At 35.6% G+C, this 24702-nt stretch overlaps 2 protein-coding genes and 2 long non-coding RNA genes across 23 annotated transcripts; 3 read left to right on the top strand and 1 right to left on the bottom strand.

Moving 5' to 3' along the window:
• Positions 1-1411: 1411 nt before the first annotated feature.
• Positions 1412-3821, top strand: LOC108225524 (septum-promoting GTP-binding protein 1). Of its 2 annotated transcripts, XM_017400412.2 has the most exons (6): positions 1412-1873; positions 2040-2154; positions 2230-2323; positions 2429-2468; positions 2570-2653; positions 3428-3821. In XM_017400412.2, the coding sequence occupies exons 1-6, from the start codon at positions 1553-1555 to the stop codon at positions 3590-3592; spliced, it is 819 nt and encodes a 272-aa protein (XP_017255901.1). In that variant the 5' UTR covers positions 1412-1552; the 3' UTR covers positions 3593-3821. The 2 variants fall into 2 exon arrangements, with proteins under 2 accessions (XP_017255901.1, XP_063936450.1); XM_064080380.1 differs by having other exon boundaries at positions 1422-1873; positions 2040-2323.
• Positions 3822-7965: 4144 nt separating this feature from the next.
• Positions 7966-10237, top strand: LOC108224868 (uncharacterized). Its single transcript, XR_010284722.1, has 2 exons — positions 7966-9599; positions 9895-10237. It is a non-coding gene; the product is annotated as an uncharacterized LOC108224868 (long non-coding RNA).
• A 292-nt stretch (positions 10238-10529) lies between these two features.
• Positions 10530-19351, bottom strand: LOC108226215 (homeobox-leucine zipper protein HDG2). Of its 2 annotated transcripts, none has more exons than XM_064080285.1 (10): positions 18921-19351; positions 18654-18771; positions 17897-18583; positions 17683-17784; positions 17212-17412; positions 16917-17097; positions 16515-16771; positions 11377-11472; positions 10899-11278; positions 10530-10778 (listed from the first exon to the last, which is right to left on the bottom strand). In XM_064080285.1, coding segments are annotated over exons 1-10 (2286 nt in total). In that variant the 5' UTR covers positions 19184-19351; the 3' UTR covers positions 10530-10777. The 2 variants fall into 2 exon arrangements, with proteins under 2 accessions (XP_063936355.1, XP_017256650.1); XM_017401161.2 differs by having other exon boundaries at positions 10530-11278; positions 17897-18313; positions 18395-18583; positions 18921-19350.
• Positions 19352-20018: 667 nt separating this feature from the next.
• On the top strand, positions 20019-24471 carry LOC108227828 (uncharacterized). Of its 18 annotated transcripts, none has more exons than XR_010284491.1 (11): positions 20048-20445; positions 20592-20680; positions 20868-20921; positions 21007-21409; positions 22009-22067; positions 22147-22299; positions 22475-22597; positions 22700-22857; positions 22949-23150; positions 23859-23973; positions 24066-24471. It is a non-coding gene; the product is annotated as an uncharacterized LOC108227828 (long non-coding RNA). The 18 variants fall into 18 exon arrangements; XR_001808098.2 differs by having other exon boundaries at positions 20069-20445; positions 21356-21409; XR_010284485.1 differs by having other exon boundaries at positions 20019-20127; positions 20227-20445; positions 22147-22597; positions 23859-24471.
• The last annotated feature ends 231 nt before the right edge of the window (positions 24472-24702 follow it).

Genomic DNA, 24702 nt, shown 5'->3' with positions numbered 1-24702 from the left:
GAAATTGACCCGATTGCTGACACGAACACAATCCGTTACCCGAAACTGCCACCCTAGACCAACGTAGCTAGTAATTTCAGTGTTAAAACGATGAATCAAACCTCGCTCGGTTCTTTCCAATTAGAAAACAAATGCCTTGTTTGTTGTTTCTAACAAGAAGTGACAAAATGAACGTGTTCACATTTTATTTTCGATATGATGCGGCGATAAAATATGCACCAACGAGGCAATGATTAGTTTAACTACGATGATCAGATCGCAGCCGTGCGAGTACTATCCTAATCCAACCACACGTATTCAGCGAATTAGGCCACGTCTTCTTTTTAAAACTTGTCGAAGTTGTTTGCTGCTGTTTCCACCTTTCTCTTTCCTCATTTTATATGCGCAGATTTGCCAGCTTGCTTTCCCACCAATATAATTTTGTAATGATATACTAGAATGGTAACTAATCAGTTCGAAATTTTTGAAAATGTTATCAGTATCAATAAAATATTTTTTATAAATTAATAATTAGAATTTTTAAAAATATCAATAAGTCGAAGTTTTTTTAAAATATCATAAAAAAAGGATATGATAAATTGTTTGCTCAAAATAAATATAAAAGTGATTAAATTCATTGTATATGTGAAATACGAAACCTTTTATATCTATTAATATTATTGATTAAAATACTTTAACATATTAATTAAGATATATCATTATTCTTATCTTCCGTATCCTATCATATAAATTCTTTTTATTAAAATCACGTCAAAAGTGTATGACAGAATCATGGTTGTATAAGTCGGGAAATTAAAACTAATTGATTGATTTAGTGATTCGATTCAGGATTTATAATTCAGGATTTATAAGAGAATTATTGAATAAATCAAAAAAAAATTAGTTAAATTGGAGTGTAATCGATATATATATAAATTTTTTAAAAAAATTAACCAGGATTATTTGGAATGTTTTTAATAAATCAGAGATAAAACACTGATTACGTAATTAGTAAATTTTTACATTGTCTAATACATTACTAAAATATATATTATAATCCTTGCATGCATATTAAACAATTTTCTCACCATTTGTAATTAGATTGAACAATCATCAAGTGAATGGTGATAAAATTAATTGAATTCGACCCCCTCCTAATTCTAAAACTATCTTTTCGAAGATCATGCACAAAGACTTGTGGTACCATACAGATTCATACATGTTCGCTTCTGAATCATAGAATTATAGGAGAGAGAAACGAGAGTAGACAAATGTCCGAAAATTTGAATAAGCAAACAAAACGAAGCCGGCCTTTTTGATTAAAATGGATTCTGTCCCACCACAAATATCGGTCAACTGTCCCCATTATGTGGTCGCCTTCAACTGGTCGTTAATTAAACAAATCAACTTTGAGAAATACGCTTTCTAAATATACCCGTTATTTCACAAATACATTATTACTCCACACCAGCTTTTCTTTCTCATGGCCTAAAGCACATCCACAAATACATTACTTGTGCTACTTCCTCAGGCATTTTTTGTTACTGCAAATAACTCGCATTTTTGCTGTAACATGTCTCGTTCTTGCCGTAAGATAATTTTGCGACGAATTAACGTGAAGAGGATTATTGTGAGGCGGATGGCGAATCTGCGGCACTGTGTTCATTCATTCTGGAGCCAGATTTTTGGTTGTTGTGCAGGGAAATCGGTTCGGTACAGGCAGTTGCTCCCGTCTTCGATTCCTCGGTCTTTATCTCCGCCTCCTACGGTTTATCCGTCTCGTGAACCGTCGGGGGCCTCGTGTTGCTGTGATCACCATGAGGATTCTTCGGATTTGGTTACTTTGAAAATTAGTCTGTTGGGTGATTGCCAGATTGGAAAAACAAGCTTCCTGGTTGGTGATATTTTTTTCTTCTGAAAAATGAAAATTTCGATATATTTATTGAATTCTTTACCAAATGATCATATCACCACTGTTGCATTGCAGCTTTACGAATATTTTTAAAGAATCGCAGGATTATGAAAAATATGTGTTGATTTTGGTATTTTTTTTATTGAAGGCAAAATATACAGGCAGGGAAAAATCTAGAGATTTACAAGAGGGATTGACCCATATGGATAAAACATTGTGTGTCAAAGGAGCTCGGATAGCATATACGATGTGGGAGGTTCCAGGTAATATATTATTTGATATATTATTTGTTGTTTCATTTATCTTAGAATCTGAAATTCAAATGATATATGACGCAGGAAATGATAATCAAAAGCAGCTCCCAATTGCTTGTGCAGATTCAGTAGCCATTTTGTTCATGTTTGATCTTACAAGTCGCTGTACTCTAAATAGGTAAATCTTATAGACATCTTCAAATGATTCGTATGATTCTGGTACCAAATGCTGCAGTTCTTCAACAAAAATCATGACCTTAGTCGTATAATTTGTGTGTTTCAGTGTAATTACGTGGTATCAAGAAGCCCGGAAATGGAATCAGGTGAACAATTATTTGAATTTGTTTGATAATCTCCCCCCATTGCTTAATATAATTTTTAAAAATAATTGATTTGCTGATATGATTACCTGAATTTGTTGCAGAGCGCGATATTAGTAATAGTGGGAACCAAGTTTGATGAGTTTGTCCAGTTACCCATGGATCTGCAATGGACCATTGCTAATCAGGTAAACTTTTTTCTTACTACTCTTTTTTCCATATACGTTAGGCAACTTTCTTTGTAAAATCCATCAAAATTGATAGCTCAAACAGAAGTCTAACCACTGGTTTTTATGGCGAAAATGCTAACACACCTAAATTCAGCTAAAAACTAATTTTTATGGAGTCGAATTCTAGAATATGACCATAAAAGGACTGAAATCATTTGTTTTTGTAGCACGATAGTAACAGCGTAAGTTAAAAAAAATTGAGGCCAAATATTTGTGAATCTAGAGAATGAATTTCAATTTTTAATTTCAGCATCTTTACTCCAAGTCTATACAGATACTGCATTTGTTTGTTTGGTAAAGCTCTATAGTAGTAAATTATATTTGTGGAAGTGCTAAAATTCCTACCGAAAGAGATATAGATTTTAAGTTTGGCCACATCTATCAATTCCAATCTTTAAATCATTTGGCGCGTTGTCTGACTAATACCCCAGGGAAAAAGACAGCAGAAATAAAAACGTTTGGGCATTCATAAAGTAGATGTAACCTCTGGAGAATTATTGCCCTCTAAAATTTCCTTTTAAAATTATTACACTTGTAGATTGACTAACACTAGGTAGCTGTCTTTCATGAACTTGATTGAAGAAGACCTCTATCGAAGATTTGAAACGTTTTTTTATATTGTAGTGTAATCCAGTGTTGTTTTATTATGCATGTAGCTTGCAAGAACTTTTGGAAGAATGAAATCATGGTACTTTTAGATTTACATGTTTTCGATATTGTTATGTTCTGCAGGCAAGGACATATGCCAAGGCCTTGAATGCAACTTTATTTTTTTCGAGTTCAACATACAACATAAATGTGAACAAGATATTCAAATTTATCACAGCAAAGATCTTCAACTTGCCCTGGTCGGTGGAGCGCAATCTGACAATTGGAGAACCGATCATTGATTTTTAGAACAACGGTTTGAGGGTTCAATCTTCTTGCAGATATGTATGTGCAAGGAAATTATAAGAAATTTCGCAATTTAGATTATATAGTGGCAACCAGTCGCTTGGAGGTAGCAGTCTCCAGTGAAACTCGAGTTGTTTGTGTACCATATCTACTGGGAAGGCAGAGGCAATGTATCAATAGTGCCTGTGTATAATTTGGTTGATTAATAGTACATACATTTTCATTTCAGTAACTTTAAGAGGGATCCAGTTCAGTTACAAAAAGATTAATAATGATTAAGTGAAATAATTATGGCAATTTTAAACTAGAAGAGAAGTCAATTTAACAACTACAGTTCAGAATAGCTTTAGCGACAATTATCATGGAGCGAAAATATAGAAAGGACATGCAAGATAAAGATTTAGTAGTCATGTCTGGTTAACTTGATATGTTCTGTTTTGAACTCTTTCCCTGACAAAATGATAATCAAGAGATGAATGTTTCATCTAAATGAAATATCGGATTTGCAGTAACATATAATGTTAGAGTTAGCTCATTTGTCTCCTGCAGCATTTATACTTAAGCTCTGTTATCTTTATTCCCTGAAATTGGTTTACAGCTTGGCCAAATGCGTCCTGATGAATCAGGTTTGCTGATCAGAATTTCAACCAGTATTTTGAGGCCTAGAAAGTTGCCGCTTTGTGGTGATGAAAGTAAGACATCATGCCAGACTCACACAGTTCAGTCACATGCAACTTAAGGAAGGATACAATGTTTCTGTGACTGGCTGGCTCTGATGACATTGGAGTGGAACCAATGAGTGATTGTAAAACTCTGGGAGCAACCTTGGGCTTTTAATTTTTATGATGATGTGGTTTGTCAATATTGTGGCGACTTCCACTTGTGGTTCCCAGCCGGGCTTCAACTGACTGCATCACTCTCTAATTGGTCGTTTTGCTGCTTTTCTGGTAATTGCAATCTTGTAGGCCGACCGATTTAAAAAGAATTGAACTTCATAGCAGCTATTTATTGACTTACAAATATTTAGAATCAAAAAATGGTATAGTTGCCTGGCCTTGTGTTACACATTTTTTCTGCAGAACACACTAATAAAGTACTGTCACTCTCTCAGTGTTTATAATTTTGTATATATTGCTCACCAGCTCCTGTAACGCGCACCTATTATTTAGCATTATCATACTGAAATATAGTACGGTAAACAAGGGAGAAGGAAAATGCTGATTCTGATGAAGCTCTTGGATGCAATCACCTTGTTGTTCTTAAGCATGATAACCGCTGGGGGAATAGTAATGGATTGTCATTTGTTCCTCCCAAGCCATTACTACCTTAAGCTCATGATCGATGATTATATCCGGGAAAAGAGACAATATTTACTCCTGGAAATGCCTGAATTCTACAAAGCTCTTCTTTATTACCATCTGCTTGTTAATTGGCCCCTTGCTGTCATCTCTCTATACGGTTTTACATTCCGGAGATTCTGGTTTAGCACCACCACTTTGATTCTTTCCATCTCCTTCGCCTCCATCTCGGTAAATTATCCTCCTGCACATACTGTTTTTTTTAAAATTCGGAAATTGTCAGACGTCTACACTTTATTATCTACTGAAACTCGAACTTTTGACCTCTTTACATAAAAGTAGTTGTATGAACTTTGAATTATGCAGGTGCCTGTATTAGGAGAACTGATTGGATCGGGAAGGGGATCGGCTGAGCTTATACGAACGTACTTTATTTTCTTTGCTCTTGCTGTTATCGTTTTATTTTGTAGTCTTCTGGTTTCTCCTACCGCCAGGACCAGAACTCGGATGACCAAGGAAATGGGTTAAATGGCGTTTTGGTCACTCAACTGACCAGAAACTTGCAGTTGGGTCATCCAACTCAAAAAGTTGTCAGTCACATCATTATACTCTCAAAAATTTTCATTCAGGTCACCGGCCGTTACACTCCGTTAAAAATTTGACGGAAAGCTGACTAATCATCGTGACTTGGCTTAAATAAATCCACCGTGACATGTACAGTCAGCTGAAGTGGCATTTTGGTCACTCAACTGACTACAAACTTGCAATCGGGTCATCAAACTCAAAAAACTTTCATTTAGGTCACTTATCATAATATCCGTTAAAAATTGAAAAAAGAAAGAATTAAAAGCTATCATACATCACCTTTTTTCTCTCTTAAAAATTTCGAAACTTATTAACAAATGAAACAAATACACACACATAAAATCAATAGTTTCACCCACAAAAACTTAATCTTTGTTTATGTATCGTTTTATATATCTTAAGGCCATTTTGAAAAAACTACATAATTATAAATCTATTGTCATTTTATAATATCTTTTGGTCATTGTGGAAAACTCCATCAAAAAATTAATGAGTTTTTCCAAAATGGCCTCAAGATATATACAACGATAAAAGATAAACAAAGATTAAGTTTTTGTTGGTGAAGTTATTGATTTTATGTGTGTGTATTTGTTTCATTTGTTAATAAGTTACGAAAATTTCAAGAGAGAAAAAAAGTGCTCCATGTAGCTTTTAATTCTTTCTTTTTTCAATTTTTAATGGATATTATGATAAGTGACCTAAATGAAAGTTTTTTGAGTTTGATGACCCGATTGCAAGTTTGTAGTCAGTTGAGTGACCAAGATGCCACTTCAGCTGACTGTACATGCCACGGTGGATTTATTTAAAGCCAAGTCACGACGCTTAGTCAGCTTTCCGTCAAATTTTTAACGGAGTGTAACGGCCAGTGACCTGAATGAAAATTTTTAAGAGTATAATGATGTGACTGACAGCTTTTTGAGTTGGATGATCCAATTGCAAGTTTCCGGTCAGTTGAGTGACCAAAACGCCATTTAACCCCCAAGGAAATTCCACTTCTTTCAATTTAAATTAAACTGATCACGTATTGTTGTGATAATTTCTCTTCACTCTATTGCATATGTTTATGTTCGATTTAGTTTAGGTTACCAAAATTTCCAATTCAGCTCTGTTGGTATTTTTAACAAAACTTTGTGGTCAAAAATGAAAAATCTAGTAGTTACAAGTATAAAAACAAAATTCTTAATTTCTTAGTTACAAGTATAAAAAAAAAAAAAATCTTAATCACCTGGTGGTGATCCAGGCGATTAGAAACAAAGTTCCAATGGTTTCGCCAGTTGGTAGGATTATCGAGGAATGCCGTGCTCTGCTATTTGATTTAAACAACGTTAGGTTGTTTTTCCTGATCGTACCTTCACCGGGAGGGATGTTCCTGTGGAGGTTAAGAATTGTATTTAGTATGATTTGAGTTTTAATTGAAAGCTTTTCTTTGTATAAAAAAAAAAATGAAAAATCTAGTAGTTACAAGTATAAAAAAAATTCTTAAGTACATGGTTAGTTAATTTATGATGAAAAGTTCTTTAAAGTTTAGAACTATGTGATTTACAAATTTATTAGAAAGTTTGTTATTGAAATTGAGGTATTTATATTTATTGGCTAAAGGAAATCAACATCAATATTAATCACGAGTTGTAGAAGTCTTTTTTCCAGAAAATTAAATCATTGAAAAAATAAATTATATTAATTTATAATCAATTCATCTTAAATAGTGTGTTTAAATCATCGAAGTAATCTAATTCAATTTGGACCGTGAATATCATATACTACCTCCGTCCTTTTTTACTTGACTTTTTGCACGTAACTTAAGATGAGTAAAAAACATAATTCCGCTTATTATTTTTAAAATTTTCTTTTTGTAAATAAAATAATAAACTATAAACTTTAATTCAGAAAAAGAAAAATTTAAAAATAATAAGTAGAAGTATATTTTTTAATCACCTTAAGTTGCGTGCAAAAAGTCAAAATGACAAATAAAAAAGGACGGAGGTAGTACTAATTTATTTTTCCAAATGACCAATAGACTAATTTATAAAGGAGCCGTTTGGACAAATTTAAAAAAAGTGATTTCTAACTTAAAATAAAGAAGTAGATTAAAAATGTGAAATAAATAAGTTAATAAAATATTTAGAAAAGAAGCAGCCTGAGAGAGAAGCTAACATTCTTAGGTTGTGTTCACTTGGAGTGAATGGAATGGAGGGAGAATGAAATGAATTTTGTACTCTAAAATGGTGTTGATCAAAGAAACCAACTTTACTATTTTAACTATAACTCTAACCCACATGTTTTGGAAAGAATGCTCATTCCATTTCAACATCATGTTTCTTCACAATCATTCTCACAAAAAAATTAACTACATTCATATTTTGTCATTATTATCTCATACTTCTTTCTCTTTAAAATTTCTATATAATTTTTCATTCCATTCTCCCCTCATTCCATTCCATGAAATGAACACAGCTTTCTTAGAAGTACTTCAACTTATTTATACAGACGGATAAAAAAACAGAAGCCACAATCGACTTCAGCTAAACAAACACGGCCAAAGTGTGAAATACAAGCCCAGCCGCCAGACTTGAACAAGCATGCAGCTTCCTCTGTCCTCTCGTGAATGATTGAGTTTGACGCGGATGAAGAATCAAATTAGCGAGTCCATGAGATGAGATTAAAATTTGGATATTGACAAGGTCAACTGGAGTCTGGACGCCATTGAGTTGGAAAAAGAATGAACCCGAGTATTCAGACAAAACATGATTATTCATTGTTTTATTTTGCCACATTTAATAAGGATAACTCGTACTCCCTCCGTCCCCCTCAATTGTTTACATTGGAGAGGGACATGGAGACCAAGACAATGTATGAAAAATGAGTAAAGTGAGATGAAAAATGAGTAAAGTGGTGGGACCTATCAATATTTAATAATAGATTTGAGATAGTGGAGGAAAGTAGTGGGTGTAATAGTATTTTTTTATTATTAAATATGAGATAGTGGAGGAAGATAGTGGGTGTAATGATGGAAAACCTTACTATTTATAGTAACGTAAAGAAATGAGAGGGACATCCCAAAATAGTTCTCTAAAGAAATGAGAGGGACATAGAGAGTAGAAATTAAGCCACTCCCTTCGTCCCCGTGGTTATTTGTTTGCACGCATTTTGAGACTTCTATAAAATATATTCATAACTTTTTTTCAAAATTTTTTTTTGAATAAAAGTATAAACATCAAACTTTTATTCAGAGAAAAAAAATTAAAAAAATATATTATGGAACTATACTTTAAATGAGTGTGAAAAAATGTGCCAAAAAGTAACGTGAAAAAAGAGGGGAAAGAGGGAGTATATGATCAACTCACAACCTTACACTGTAAATGACTACCGTGGTGAATTTTGTTTATGACAGGGCATGTTTTAGCATCCGGAAAAGTTAATCTCAGACTAAAATGTCGAGTTAGTCTGAAAATTAAAGTTTTTTATTTTTAATTTATGTTTATATAATTAGTACGGAGGAAATAATTTCATTTGAGTCTCATATAATCTCATGTCACCAATGACATGAGATTATTATAGATTTTAACCCCACTTGCCACCGCTTTTTCCAGACAAGTTCCCGTTCTGAATTGGTCAAAAAGAATTATATGCTGTTGTTATTGCATCTTTTCTTGTAGAACTGCTCTATTGGCAGATTGACTTGTTGATATAAATTTCTTATTGTTTTGACACAATACACACTAAAATTTCAAGCTTTCTATTTCTGCGTTCTCTGATCCTCCTGTTGGTCTTTAATTAACCCTCATACACACACCAAGACACAAGTCAAAAAAATGGGAATTCTGATGAAGCTCGCTGATGCAATCACTGTGTTGTTCTTATGTCTCGTAGCGTTTGTGGGTCTGATGCCTCTCGGTTATGTGTTTCTCCCAAGCGATCACTCCCTGCATCATCACATCGAGGATTTCATGCGAAGCGAGCAACATTATTTGGTATTGGAAATGCCTCCCTTTTTTAAGCCTCTTCTTTATTACCACCTTCTTGTCAACTGGCCACTCGCTGTCGCCTCTCTATACGGTTTTATCTTTCGAAAATCCTGGGTCAGCACCACCTCTTTGATTCTTGGCGTCGCCTTTGCCTCCATCGTTGTAAGTTATCTTCCATTTCATACTCTTTTTTACGTCTCTTAAAGTGGTCAACTACGCTCCTATTTCTAAATTTAGAACTACGACTTCGTTAAAATTTAAGATATGAATTAAAATTTTAATACTATGATTTCGTCATACATTTAGAATAGAAAAAATATACTATGACTTTGTTAAAATTTAAGATATGAACTGGAATTTAATTTGAATTTAGCTTAAGAAAAAATATTATGATTTCTTTAAAATTGAAGATATGAACTGAAGTTCAAATACTAATAAATTTGAGCGATTTTTCCAGGTGCCGGTATTAGGAGAGTTGGTCGGATCGGGGAAGGGATCGTTCGAGCTTATACGAGTTTATGCTGTTCTTTTCTGTCTTGCTGTTGTGGTTGTATTTCGTAGTCTTGTGGCATCTGCTGCCACCAAGACCAAGACGGCTTAGATGAATTCCAGTTAGTTTCTGTTTCATGACTATTTAAGTGTCTGCACTTTCTGTTTTTATTTTGGTTATGGAAAGATAACACTGGGTTTTATGTAACTAAATACTCTGCTATATGCTTTTGGTCTGCAATTCTGCAGACTGCAGTTTTACAGTTTATTTCTTATAAAGATCAGAAATACATCGAAAGAGTTTTTGTAGATGTGCGGTGACTGAACTCTTTAATATTATGCTACAATAATTTGTTAAGCTTTGATCGATCTTCAAGAGAACAATTTTTCATTATTATTACAGGCTGATAGTTCATGAACTGCAATCTCTTTCTCGTAACAGCAGGATCAGCATCACACCTTTTTCCGAAATTATTTTTAGTTCAATCTGAATTTATCTGAAATAAAAAAATATAAAAAGACTATGCAGAAATCATATACAATAGCTGAATGTACTAAAATCGGTGAAACAAGCTAATTCAGTCATTGAAGTCCAAATTTCAGAATTAATAAAGATATAAATAGAAAAAAGAGAATAGTACATGATTGAAGTATCAAACCAGCTCTTACAAGAAACTATCTGATAAGTAACATGGAAGGATGGTTAGCTACAAGCTACATGTATTGTGTTTAATTAGTTGGCCTTAATCTCTGCAAGTCATTGCCCAAACCTCTTGAGTCTTACCTCTGCATAAACTTTTTCTTGACCTTGATGAGTTCAATCAACTTCGAACAACACAAGCATAAGTGTCTCTACGAGCAAATAAAAACATAAAAGGTACATTACATTGAAAGGGTCTAAGTAAACTGTGTTCTGAAACTTGGAGCTAATTAATCACTGCTCTAAAGGGACCAGTTATATTTATAACTTACTAGAAATCGCGGGGCTGAGACACTCGCAATATAACATCTTTAATCCTTTCGGCAGTGCAGTTGATGAGATTGTTAACAGTAGAGATCGATCCAAGAGAAATCTTGGCGGTAGGAATAGAGTCTACTAAAATCTGGAATGCAATAGTTAAAAGTGATCCAGCAGAGGTAGGTTTGGACCCTGGTTCATGAGATTGCATCGGAGATCCATCGGGAAGAATAGCAAATCCAGAGGGAAGAAGGGCCACGTAGTCAGGGTCTCCCCCGTTTATCACGACATTCATAGACATAATATCCACAGGTGCATAGACTATAAAGGAAGCGGTTGGGTCACTGTAACTTTCTTGGAGTATTAGCATTGTACTCTGGCTTGAATTTGCATTCTGTAATATATTTCTTCTTTTAGTTTTGCACTGAAATATCTAATCAGACCTAGTCTTGCATCGGACATATGTATATGACGGATTAATCAAAAACTTACATGGACTCGAAGTAGTGAAACACAATTGCCAGTTTCACGGCCATTTGCAAAGTGCGCCATTTCTTGAATAGCACCCCCACTGGAAAGAATGTCCCACTGACGATTTTGAGAAGCAAATTAAGATGTCAGAGGTCTATTCAGTTAATATTATGGAAATAATAGGAGAGAAAACTCAGATTGTATTGCATAAAATGTATGTACAAAACAGTATTTACAAGCATGAAAAAGTATCCACTACTTGCAGCATAACAGACTATATATAGACATGATGTCTAACTGAATTTCCCGCTCAAACTATTCTCTCAGAGTTGACTGAGTTGACTTAAGATTGTCCTTCTAATCTTGATATCCTCCCCTCAAGCTGAACTTGGATGATTCAAGACAAGTCCCAGCTTGGAACACAGAAATCGAACTTGAGGAGCACTAAGTGCCTTAGTCAGAACATCAGCTAGTTGCAGAGAAGAAGGCACATGAATGAGCTGCAGAAAATCATTGTCAACATAGTCTCGAATGAAATGACAGTCCACCCTAAGATGCTTTGTTCTCTCTTGAAACACCTGATTTTCGGCTATATACTGAGCTGCAGTATTGTCACAAGAAAGTTCCACAGGCAATGGAACTGTAATGTGTAAGTCAGAGAGCAAACCATGAAGCCAAATGAGCTCACTAGTAGCATAACTCATGCTGCGGTATTCAGCTTCACATGTACTTTTAGAAGTGGTTTTCTGCTTCTTAGTTTTCCATGAAATCAAAGAATTTCCCAGAAACATGGCATAACCAGACAAAGACTTTGCAGTGGAAACACAAGATCCCCAGTCTGCATCACAGTACCCCTTTAAAACAAATTCAGTCTGTGCAGGATAAAACAGACCAACATTAATAGAGCCTTTCAGATACTGAAGGACATGCATAGCAGCCTGGAAATGTGAAACAGCAGGACAATTCAGAAATTGACTCAATTGTTGAACTGAATATGATATGTCAGGTCTGGTCATGTTCAGATACAACAATTTGCCCACAATTCTTCTGTAAAATTCCACATCCTCAAACAAGGGTGTGTCCTTAACTCCAAGATGAACCCCATGTTTGAAAGGAACAGTCACACTTTTGCAATCTTCCATATTGCAATCCTTGAGCAAGTCTAATATATATTTCCTCTGATTAAGTAGAATACCAAAATCAGTTCTTGAAACCTCAATCCCAAGGAAGTATGCTAGCTCACCCAAATCCTTGATAGTAAATGCCTTATGCAGTGAAGCCTTAACAGCTTGAATATGAAGAATTTGATTTCCAGTAAGCAGCAAATCATCCACATAGGCAAGTACTGCAGTAAAATCACCAGTAATGGAATTAAACTTGATGAACAAAGAATAATCTTGCTTTGACTGAGTGAATCCTAACTCCAATAAGTGCTTAGTAAGCTCCACATTCCACTGTCTTGCTGCTTGTTTGAGACCATAAAGAGATCTCTTGAGTCTACAAACCATACCAGGAAGACAGTTATATCCAGGAGGAGGCTGCATATATAGTTCTTCATCCACAAAACCATGCAAAAAAGCATTGTTGATATCAAGCTGGTGCAAAGCCCACTGTTTTGCAGAAGCTAAAGCAATCAGAACCCTCACAGTAGTAAACCTAGCCACAGGACTAAAAGTGCATTTGTAGTCTTTGCCTTTGATCTGCTTATCACCTCTGGCCACCAATCTGGCCTTGCACTTATTTAGAGTACCATCAGGATTAAACTTTGCTTTATACACCCACTTACAACCAATAGCAGTTTTCCTGGGAGGTAAAGGAACTAATTCCCAAGTCTGATTCTGTTCCAAGGCCTGTAATTCAGAGTCCATGGCTGCAATCCACTTTGGATCATTCTGAGCCTGATAGTAGGAAGTAGGCTCATGAATAGAGAGCATCTTGTCCAAAGTAACCAAATAAGCAGAACCAAAAGAAAGTAGTTCTGTTTCAGCAAAAACATTAAAAGCCTGAGAGTGTGTTAGAACAGACTTTTTAGGTGCAGCAACCACAAAGTCATCAAATCTTTTAGGGAGAGTAGATACTCTTGCAGATTTTCTAAGCATGGTCTGTGATGTGTCAGAATAATCTGAAACATCAGGATTATCAGGATGGAAATCTGCAGAAGTTGTAGCATGGAAATCATCTGTCACAGTCTGAGAAGACATATTTTGCTGATTTGCTTGCTGAGTAGAAGGAACCAATATAGTCTCAAGATCAGCAGAAAAATCAGGTTGCATATTTGAAGTAGAAGCATGATCAGATACTGATTGCTTAAAAGGAAAAATATTTTCCTTAAACACCACATCCCTACTAACAAAAGTTTTATGATTATCCAAATCATAAAGTTTGTATCCTTTTTGACCATAAGGATATCCAATGAAAACACATTTTAAGGACCTGGAAGCAAACTTATCAGAAGTTTTAATGGCTGCATAACACAAACAACCAATTGTCCTTAATTCTGAATAATCAGGAGATGAATTCATGAGAACCTGATATGGAGATTTCCATGATAAGACAGAAGATGGCATCAAATTTATAAGGTAAGTTGAAGCCATAATGCAATCCCCCCAAAACTTGAGAGGCAGATTTGCATGAATCCTCAAAGCTCTGGCAGTATCAAGCAAGTGCCTATGCTTTCTTTCAACACGACCATTCTGTTGAGGATTACCAGGAACACTTCTTTGATGAACAATTCCCAGAGATGCAAACAAAGATACACAAAACTCCTGTACTATTTCAGTACCATTGTCACTCCTTACAGTTTTGACATCCACACCAAACTGTTTCTTGACATAAGATAGAAATGCAGAAATAATCTGAGGTACTTGAGTCTTAGAATGCAACAAAGTAGTCCAAGTATTTCTAGAATGATCATCTAGAACAGTAAGGAAGTAGCAAGCACCAGATAAGGATGGAGTTTTGTAAGGACCCCATAAATCAATGTGAATCAAGTCAAAACAACAAGAAGCCAAAGAGTTGGAGTCATGGAAAGGCAACTTATGATGTTTTGCAAGCATGCAGGATTCACAATGAAATTCAGATAGAGATTTTGCAGAAGTTTTATCAGACAAATGCTTAAACTTCTGTACAGACATGTGACCAAGTCTGGTATGAAATAGTTCAAGAGAAATATCATGTTGAACAACATGAAAAGCATTGTTAAACAAACTAGACTGAGGTGTAATCATGAATTTATACAATCCTCCATGTCTAGTTCCAGATAGTTTAACAAGAAGAGAATTCTTGTCTTTAAAGAAACAACAGGAAGGTTGAAAATCAGCAACCAAATCATGTTGATCTAAAAGTCTAGCAACAGACAACAAATTATGTTTAAACTCTGGAATGTAGAAAACTTTAGACAAAGTAATCTCAGAGTTTAGAAATACAGTACCAACAGTTTTAACCTGCTTAATAGTACCATCAGGTAAGGCAATATGCAAAGGTACAGTAAGCTGCTCAGTACTGAGAAACACATCCAGAGAAATTGCCATGTGATCACTTGCTCCTGTATCAATCACCCAAATAGAACCATCTGAAGTGCTGCTGACAGAGTTAACTTGTGAATCAGATACAGTATCTACAAAATTCACATTAGAATCTGTAGAAGAATGTGATGTAGATTGATTCATCTGCATAAACCTCATAAAATCCTTGTATAATGCATAATGTGAATTATCAACAGGAAAGGAAGATTCCTGAACAGAAAAATCCAATGGAGATTCCTGGATATTTGCAGCAAAGCTCTGACTATTCTTATTTCCAGATGTGTTAGCAGATACATCACTTGTCTTGCCAGAGTTGCCTGTATTTCCTTTATACCATTCAGGATACCCTACCAGTTTGAAACATTGATCCTTCAAATGTCCTTTCATCTTACAATGCTCACAGAACCGATCAAGTTTATTTTTCTTAGGATCCTTCACATCTTTCTTAGAAGAAAACCTAGAATTCTGAGAATTGTTGTTACTGTTGACTACAGACATCAAGGCACTCATCTCTACAGATTGAGAAATAGCTAAAGCATTTTGCCTTTCAATCTGCTGTAGCATATGATATACTCGATTCACAGAAGGCAATGGATCCATACTCAAAATATTGATCTTAGCTTGATCATAAGACTTATTCAATCCAGCAATGAATTGAATCAATTGTTTCAGTTGATCTCCTTCAACAATTTTCTTAAGAAATCCACAAGAACACTTAAGCAAAGCACCACAAGAACATTCAGGTATAGGATCTAAAACATGTAATTGATCCCAAACTTTCTTCAATTTGTTGTAATATTGAACAATTGAATCATCATTCTGTTTTACTGACATAAGATTCTTATGCAGATCATATAACTGAGGAGCATTAGAATGTCCGTACCTCTCAGCAAGTTCAAGCCACAATTCTCGAGCTGAAGCTGTAAAAATGAAGCTCTCTGCAATTGACTTGTCAATTGAATTAATCAACCAACTGCACACCATATAATCATTTCTGATCCATTGTTGCAGTTCCTCAGAATCATCAGCCGGACGAACAAGAGATCCGTTCGTGAAACCGAGTTTGTTCTTGGCTCCAAGTGCGTTAGTTACACTGCGATGCCAGTTCACATAGTTGTTTCCATTGAACAAAACATGACCTAATTGTGCGTTAGAATTATCATTCGACGATAGAAAATACGGATCATTGTAAACAAGAGCTGCGTTAACAGGCGTTCCAGATGAAACAGACTGTGAATTTGTTGTCATGACTCGATGTAGGAAAGCTCGAAACCAGAGATTTAATGGCGGAAATGATAGTGTGAGGAGGAGACAGCACCTGCGTGCTCTGATACCATATGGAAATAATAGGAGAGAAAACTCAGATTGTATTGCATAAAATGTATGTACAAAACAGTATTTACAAGCATGAAAAAGTATCCACTACTTGCAGCATAACAGACTATATATAGACATGATGTCTAACTGAATTTCCCGCTCAAACTATTCTCTCAGAGTTGACTGAGTTGACTTAAGATTGTCCTTCTAATCTTGATAAATATCTTTTTCCATGATGAGATATATGGTAATGTTATCATAATATACTAGCTGATAAGTGTTACATGTCAAGTTCCAAAAACAGGACCCTGCTATTACCTGATTTCGGGAATTTTCATCACGAAGGAAGTCAAAAACAGCCTTGGGAGGAACAGGTAGCCAAAATGAAGTGGCAGCACTGAGCACGATACCAGGTGGTCTACCTGGATCATCTACGCTTTTTCTGGTCATGATCCTCACATTTTCAGCCATATTTCCAGAAAGAGTTGTCCATTTGTGTGCAGTAGATCCACTCACTCCTGCACTAAAGCTAATCACCATTCTCTCTGCTAGCTTCAACATACTCTTTCTTCCCTCTGGAGGCCATATCGTCACCAATTCACTTTGATCAGTACTTAATCAAAAATGTTGTACACAAAGTAATCTACAACAGCGCTTTATTTCTACTTTTCTAGTAGAATTATTAAAGTTGTAGAAATATCTTTTAAATGAATTTGTTACCAACGCTGTTGACAATGCTAGTTGGTACATTCGTGGCCATGGCACTTGCAAGGCGTTCACATTGGCGATCCAGAGCGCCAACCCATCTCTTTGCCCCAAATCCTAGACCAGAATTCAGGAGAGGCTTGTATAGATTGTGAACACCACTATCATCCACTTCTACATGTTCGATCCAAGTAACCTAGAACGTGTGTGCATATACATGAGGGAAAGTTATAGCTGGATGTGGTGAGATTGCATAATCAGCAACAAACTAAGATTCCATATGGTATAAACATCATAGGTACGTGTTTACCTGTGAGTATCCATTTGGCATTTCATGAATTAAACATCCTGATGGCCTTCTGCGGCATCTCATTGCTGGACTAGGGCGTAAACTGTCTATTGAAACATCAACCACTGCCCAAGTCCCCTCTGAGTGTTGTTTGCAATACCTCAAAAAATGGCTCTCACGAGAAGGAACTAATGGTGAAGGGATTTGAAATTCTGCAGTCATCTGAAAGCAAAAAAACAAAAGTTTTCATATCACATATTCATATATCTGAAATTCTGCAGTCATTATAACAAATATCATACATAATTAACTCATTACTATTAACAATTAAATATATAATCATACAAAATTCACAAATCAATATGCAGTCTTTGATGTCACTTTACTTCATAATGTTGTTATCTAGTCGTTTACTCTTATGAATTGAAAACAAGTAGCGGAATTTATAGATCCAGGCACTTGGCAACAAAATATATATCAAGAAATCAGTACCACTTGCAGAGCTCCATTATAATTTCCTGCAACTCCAGTTGATAGAACTTCCAACGTCATCGCTCTAGAAACAATGCCGGAAAACATGGTTGACCATTGATTCTGGTTATGGACATACAGAAACAAATCAGTTAATAATTAGTACTTATGTACAAGCAGCAATATTTGCTTCAAAAAATACTAAGCGAAAATCTCAAAAACAGGACATACATACCACATCCATCAAAATCTGAACGAGGCTAATGTGATTCATTATAACCACAGCAGTTTCACGTGATGCTTCATTTCTGAATCCAGCTATCCTAGGGCCAACACCCTGAGGAAAGGCTCTCATGTATTCCTCTTCACATAGTGTAGCACTGGTGGCACCGTTGATACCGGGCACCCACAACGGTTCCCCTAATTGTGCCATCCTCATAAACTCTTCCATTGCTGTCACCGCCAGCTCGATCATCATGGGCTTAATTTCCTCAGTAGGCGGTCCACTGATTGACCTCAGTATTTCTCCAGCTACATTATACATCTCCGCTGATCCTTGCCCATAGCTAGAATTGTTCCCGAAACCAAGCTGACGTGGTGGTGGAGCCACATGATCCAGATACTTTGCAGCTATTGATGATAGACGATCAATCTGGGGAGAAAGCAAATAAAATAAAAATACCCAGTATGAAAAAAAAAAAAAAACTATTAATATAAGAGTATCAATTTTTACCTCTTCTCTGAGATGAGCATTCTCCAACCTCACATGATGTTCATCATAGGATATTTCACCTATTGCTGCTGCACCCCCACAATTAGGACATGAAGTACTTCCAAGTGCTTCTCTAAACCTAACATTTTCAGCTTGTAGGCTCTCATTTTCAGCCCGGAGATTTGTATTCTCATGCCGCTCATTCTGGGCCTTTAATAGGAACAAAATTAGTAGTCATATTAGGTGTAACATATTTGCTAGCTCAACTAATTATCTGTACCTTCATTTGAGTGCGCTTGTTTTGAAACCAAAACTTGACTTGAAGAGGTACTAGCCCTAATCTCTTACAAAGTTCCTTTCTTTGCTTATCACCAGGATGCGGGCATTCCTTAAAAAAGCTGATACAATGTGGATTAGTCAAAGATCTTAGTACAAATCAAACCGGAAAAAGAAGATAAACTCATAGAGCAACAATGCATATGTTTAGGCCTTCCTTTAGGGTTGTTGATTATATGTGTTTGAACAAATATTTAGACGAATCACTTACGCTTCCATTAACTGGATCTGTTCTTGAGTGTGGCGGTGGTAGCGCTTTCTCTTGCCCTTTCCAGCTTGACTACCACTACCATCTTGGTCTTCCTCGCCATCATATTCTTGGTTTTCGACTTGATCAGTCTCTCCTCTTGTCCTCATTGTTCCATGCATATCATCTCCTTCTTCTGATGAGTTGCTTTGTGCCATTTCTGCTTCTAGTGGCATAAGTACCTCAGTACCCTCCATCATCAGAATATCAGGCCCTGGGAACAACATGGCTATTTTATACTGTAGATATAGCTATCAGTAGAGATTCTTCTGCAAATTTGCAATGGAAGTATGGAAGAACTGGTGCTGGCTATATAAACTTTAAAAAACAAGTTGCATCACTATACATATGGTCGGTCAGTTGAACATCCCGGCCCCCAGCGACAACAAAACAGGATATTTATGATTGTTTTAAGTGATAATTTAAATCAAACAAAATAATAAAGATTTCACTCATTTTTCAGGATTTAGCATTGCCCAAACCCCATTCAGTTGATCTCTATTTCTACGCGGTGCCTGAGGTTGGAGAATGAGACCTTTGCTGAGTTTAAAATTATGGGATTGTTTGTGGGTTTAAAATAAATGCTTATTGTTATTGTTTAAAGTAAGTACTTCTTGACGTTTTATACAAATGATATAAATAAGTGTTCCTATTTATAAATTCAGAAGTCCTGGCCAAACCTAACATTAATGTGATAAGCTGAGAATTTAAGGTCCAAATTTGATTATTTTTTACTTATTAATGACTTATGAGTTAATAAAAATAAAAGTCATTTATGGATAATCTATGACTTATGGGTCATTTTATCAAAAACAATTTTAAAAATTAAGTTAAAAAAGAAGTATATCTTATTAAATCAAAAATGATTTAAGTCTCTCACTAAGCTCACAGGCTCGCACTCCGGACGCTTTTGCAAGACTGATTTATTATGAAGAAGAGTCTGTTCGGTAGAAGGCAGAGAAGTAGATTTTGTATCACCTGAATTGGCCTATATTTTGTTTTTGTTTTGTACTACAACAAATTCGGTTTGGGGACAGTTGAAAAATAAACTATATAATACATCCTACTACTCTTTTTGCCACTTCTAGACAGGGGGTACCCATAAACTTGCAGCATAATTACAACATTTGCCACTGAAGTCAACATTTGACTCACAGATACATACAATTCTGTATGTATACAATCTGCTTTATACGATTCTGCTCCACGTGGCTCATTCCCAGCCATGTCTTCCTACTCTTCTTATCTTACCTAAACTGAACATTTGTAGGTGTATTCAATTTTGAATTCATAAGAACATTCAAACACTTTAGCTTCCGAAAGAAGCCGCATTTGAAATTCAAACCATACGAGCCAAACCCAGTTCCTCTTCTTCGACCCAAACTCAAACCTCAAATTCTCTCTCTGCTGTGTCCCCCCTAGGGTTTCAAGCGCCGCTTCTCTGCCGGGAAATCAGTCTTCCAATTAAATATCTCTCTCTATGGAGCTGGTAATCTCTCTACCTCTCTTCGTTTCTTAATTCGATTTACTTTAATTACATTTAATTAGGATTTTATAAGTCCTTTTTATTGTCAGATCTAATGCTCTTTTGATCCGATTCGTGCTTCTCTCTTTGCTGTGTTCCCCTTTTTCTAGGGTTTCAAGCGCTCTTTTTCTAGGGTTTCAAGCACTGGTTCGCCGCTGGGAACCAATTCTCCGATTAAATATCTCTCTCTCCGGAGCTGGTAATCTCTCTGCCCACTGCTTTTTACTGTCGGATGCAATGTTCTTTTGGTCTGATTTGTACTTTTCGTTATTAGTTAAGATGGTAATTACAGCTTTGTTATGTGTTTTTCGAAGAATATATTCATTATATCTTTACAGTGTGTTGTTGTGAACTCCTTTAATAATCTTCGCTTATTTTGGTTGCAGCTGAATTCGTCCAGAAACTGTTCGATTATTTGTCCAAATGAAAAGAATAATCAGGTAATCTTTTGTTACTGTGTTTGTTCCGAAATACATGTCAAATGTTATATATATGTGCATGACTCGATATATATATGTTTTACAGGAGGCTAATAAGGTGGCTTACAGGAAGCATTGATAGCTTATATATGTTTTCTTATTGTAGTTCTTTGACGCTATTACAAATATAAATTTTGATGGTCAAACTATTCCAAGCTGTGAAAAACTGAGGGAGGTTGTTTAATAAGGTTCCTGATTCGTGTGGGATAAGAGGGGAGTCCTTGGCTAGGGCTGGCCCTTTAGGATTGAGGGAGAAGGAGAGTTGTTACTGAACAGAATGAGAGAGAGAGATTGTTTGGGATTTGAAGAAACCGTGATTGTTTGATTCTAATACTGGACTATAGTGTTCTGCTATATTTCTACTAGAGATTCATTTGTCCCTGTGCGTGTTGCAGGTTTTGAGGAATTTTACTACCAAAGCTGCTCCTCCCAGAAAAAGAGAGTTAGAGGTGATTTGCTTTCTTCAATTTATGAGTTTTTGACTCTTCTCTTTTACTTTTATAGGATTGTTATCTGGAGATTTTGTATCGAGTTTTTGGAGGATAAACTAATTAAACTGTGTAATGTTTTTGTGATATATATGTGCAGTTGTGTGTGTGTATGCTTATACGGCAAAAACATATGAAAGACCTGTGTTTTAGTGTCGTCTTAGAGAACAGTGGGGAAATTTCAGGAGCAATAGGATAATGACATTGTTTAGGATATGGAATGTACTGGAATTTTAAATTCTGGTGGTTAACGGGAGAGTACTTAATAACTGTAAGCGGAATAAAGAGATTTGTATGTCAGTGTTATTCAACCTATACATCGTCATTTATAATAGTTACTTTGAATTGGCTGGAAGTTCTTCAGCATCAATGCAGATAGAAATTTTGGCATATTGATGTTCCAAAAGTTTTGGGTTGGCTTAGCAATTCATACAGTTGTCTCTTTTACTAAAGTAAACATGGCTTTATCTGACTCACACATAAATCACGGACAAACACAATTATACTATAATTTTAAGTTCAAATTTAACTGATTTAATGGTTTTATTGTTTACCATCAGGAAAACCAGAGTTCATGGCTCAAGAGGTGTATGAAGAGTTCATAGCTTTACGATTTCAGGTATCAAGTCTGAATATTACAGATCACCTATGTTGCATTTCACACTTAATTACTGACGAGGCAGTATCCTTATCTTTAGGTTCCAATGGCAGTGGTCGGTCCTGGACTGAGTACCTGGAATCAAATTACGCAAGGATGCCCGTGACAGCTCTGAGACCCCTGATTAAGGTTGTCGATAATAAAGACAGCATTGAGATCTTCATTTGTAGGGTCAGGCAGTGGTAGCTGATAGGTAGTCACCCCATTATCTTACATGTTTACCCTACATATTACACAAGTGTTCTGTTAAGAATGTCTACAGAGACTAGAAATTAGTCTGGGATTAGACAACACATCATGTCCTTGCTGTAGTATCTGATGAAACATGCACACGAGTGGCATCATACTCTTGCTGCTTTTTAATTCAGGACAGATATTCCCAGTGCTGGCAGCCAAAATTCTACGAAATTCAAATTCTTTTTCTTTATCAGAAGTGCAATTTTATCAAATTTCTGCAATACTAGGCAAATATCATGATGTTCACTGCGTTGGTAAGTTCGTGCACTTTGTAAATTAAGGTCCTAAGAGAAAGGAGAAAGCTGTAATCTTGATTCAAATTTAACTGATTTCGTGGTTTTACTGTTTACCATCAGGAACACCAGAGTTCATGGCTCCGGAGGTGTATGAAGAGCAATACAGTGAATTAATGGATATATATGCATTTGGAATGTGCATTTTGGAAATGGTCACCTTTGAATATCCGTATAGTGAATGCTTTTACGCTGCTCAGATATGCAAGAAAGTTGTATCTGTAAGAAATTTCCAAACCCATTGTTCTAAACGTAATTAGAGTTTAAACTGCCCTATTATTTATTAATCTACATATCGATGTGTTCATATAGGGCAAAAAGCCTCTTCATACAAAGTCAAGGATCCTGAGATAAGAGAATTTATTGAGAAGTGTTTAGCCACTGCATCTTGCAGGCTCCCTGAAAGGAACTCCTTAATGATCTGTATCTTCAATCAGAGATTAAAGTCGGAGCTTCTTACTTCTAATCATCCACTCCTAAAAAGGGTTCTAATAACAGTGGAAGGAATAGTTAGGTAAGCCTACCTTCATCCACTCCTAAAAAGAGTTCTACTAGAGAATTTGGTCTTTTTATTGCTGATGTTTCCCAACCTGGCAGCATCAAAGTTTTGCATTTACCTGCTACAGCAACCCCAGATAGCACGAGAATTTTAAGTACCCTACAGAACTATATATTTAGACCAGATATCTTCATCAAAAGACTGGATAGGTTTAAGAGGGTTGATTTCAGTAATCTTATTTTGTCACTTATTTGATATTGCGCTGTTGCCTTTAGATTTTTATTGTGCTTCATACATTTAGAAAGGCAACACATATTATTGAAATTTACTCCAACTTCAGATTTGATATGTATTTTATATTTCAAGCTGGTAGCAGAGACCAGTTGTTCCTACAGTGAAGCATAATTATCCAAATGTATGAGCACCAATTGCTCCAAATGTATGAGCATGTGTCTCGGAGTGCATAGTGTTGTACATTTTGAGGAATTTAGTGGGAGTAAGAGAGATAGTAACAGGAGCACACATTTTTTCAATTCATAAATTGTTTGAAATTTGTATCTATATATTTAGAAAAGAGAGAGAGAGAGAGAGCTTTCTCAAACACAAACATGAAGTAGGATGGATTTGAGTAGTATTAGTGATTTTTAGTTTTGTTACTTAAATGATGCTGTTAATGTGAATAGTTAAGCTGCTGATCGATCTGCCATTTATGTTGTTAAACAGGCTTAGAAGCTCTCAGATCCGAAGCCTCTAGCTGGGTACTTTGTCATTACTTGCAACTTCCTAACAGACAAGAAGCTGATAAACTAATATACACAGTACACACTTACTTACATATGTATGCATGTATGTGTTTGGTAGGTTTGTTCTTATTGTCTTCCCTCTGCATCTGGTCACTAAAACATGTCAGGCTTTTTACTCTTTTTACAGAAACAGCCTAGAAGAGAGAGATTATAACAGATAAAGGTGCTATGCAATGATTCTGTACGCTGGACCATGATCATTAAGAATTCTTTGAGAGAAAGCTGGGGAGAAGATGGATACTACAAGATCTGTAGAGGCCAAACCACATTTGCGTGGTGGATTCTATGGTGTATACAGACTACAGTAGCAGCATGTCAATATATTTCAGAGTATACCCTAAATTAAGCATGCATCTGTCACTTATTGGGGGGTATCTGTTACTTGCAATAGGACCATTTGTAATTTGTTCCAAGCTGACATTGATTTTCTTACCATAGACAATACAAAGACAGACACAAATAGTTGCTCTTCTTGGATATGTAGTTTTGGGACAGAAGTAATAAGTGAATAGATTTTTCGGTTCAGTCTGTAATTTCTTATTTTGGGTAAGAATTTGATTTTAAGAAGATATTTATAAAGAGAGTGTGAAAAGTAAAGATTGTGTATACAAATGAGGTCATAATAATAATAATTGATAGATAAAAAAAAGTTAATTAAAGTAATGTGAGATTTGTTCTTATAATATAAAATTTTATTATTTAATTTTTTTTGAATCATATACAATTTAGATTGACATCCCCAGACAAAAAATTAAAAATATCGT

This window comes from Daucus carota, chromosome 6 (assembly GCF_001625215.2).
Source record: "Daucus carota subsp. sativus chromosome 6, DH1 v3.0, whole genome shotgun sequence".
In the NCBI taxonomy this organism is placed as follows: Eukaryota; Viridiplantae; Streptophyta; class Magnoliopsida; order Apiales; family Apiaceae; genus Daucus; species Daucus carota.
The sequence above is the reverse complement of the archived record's forward strand: the minus strand, read 5'-3'. Positions and strand labels throughout refer to the sequence as shown.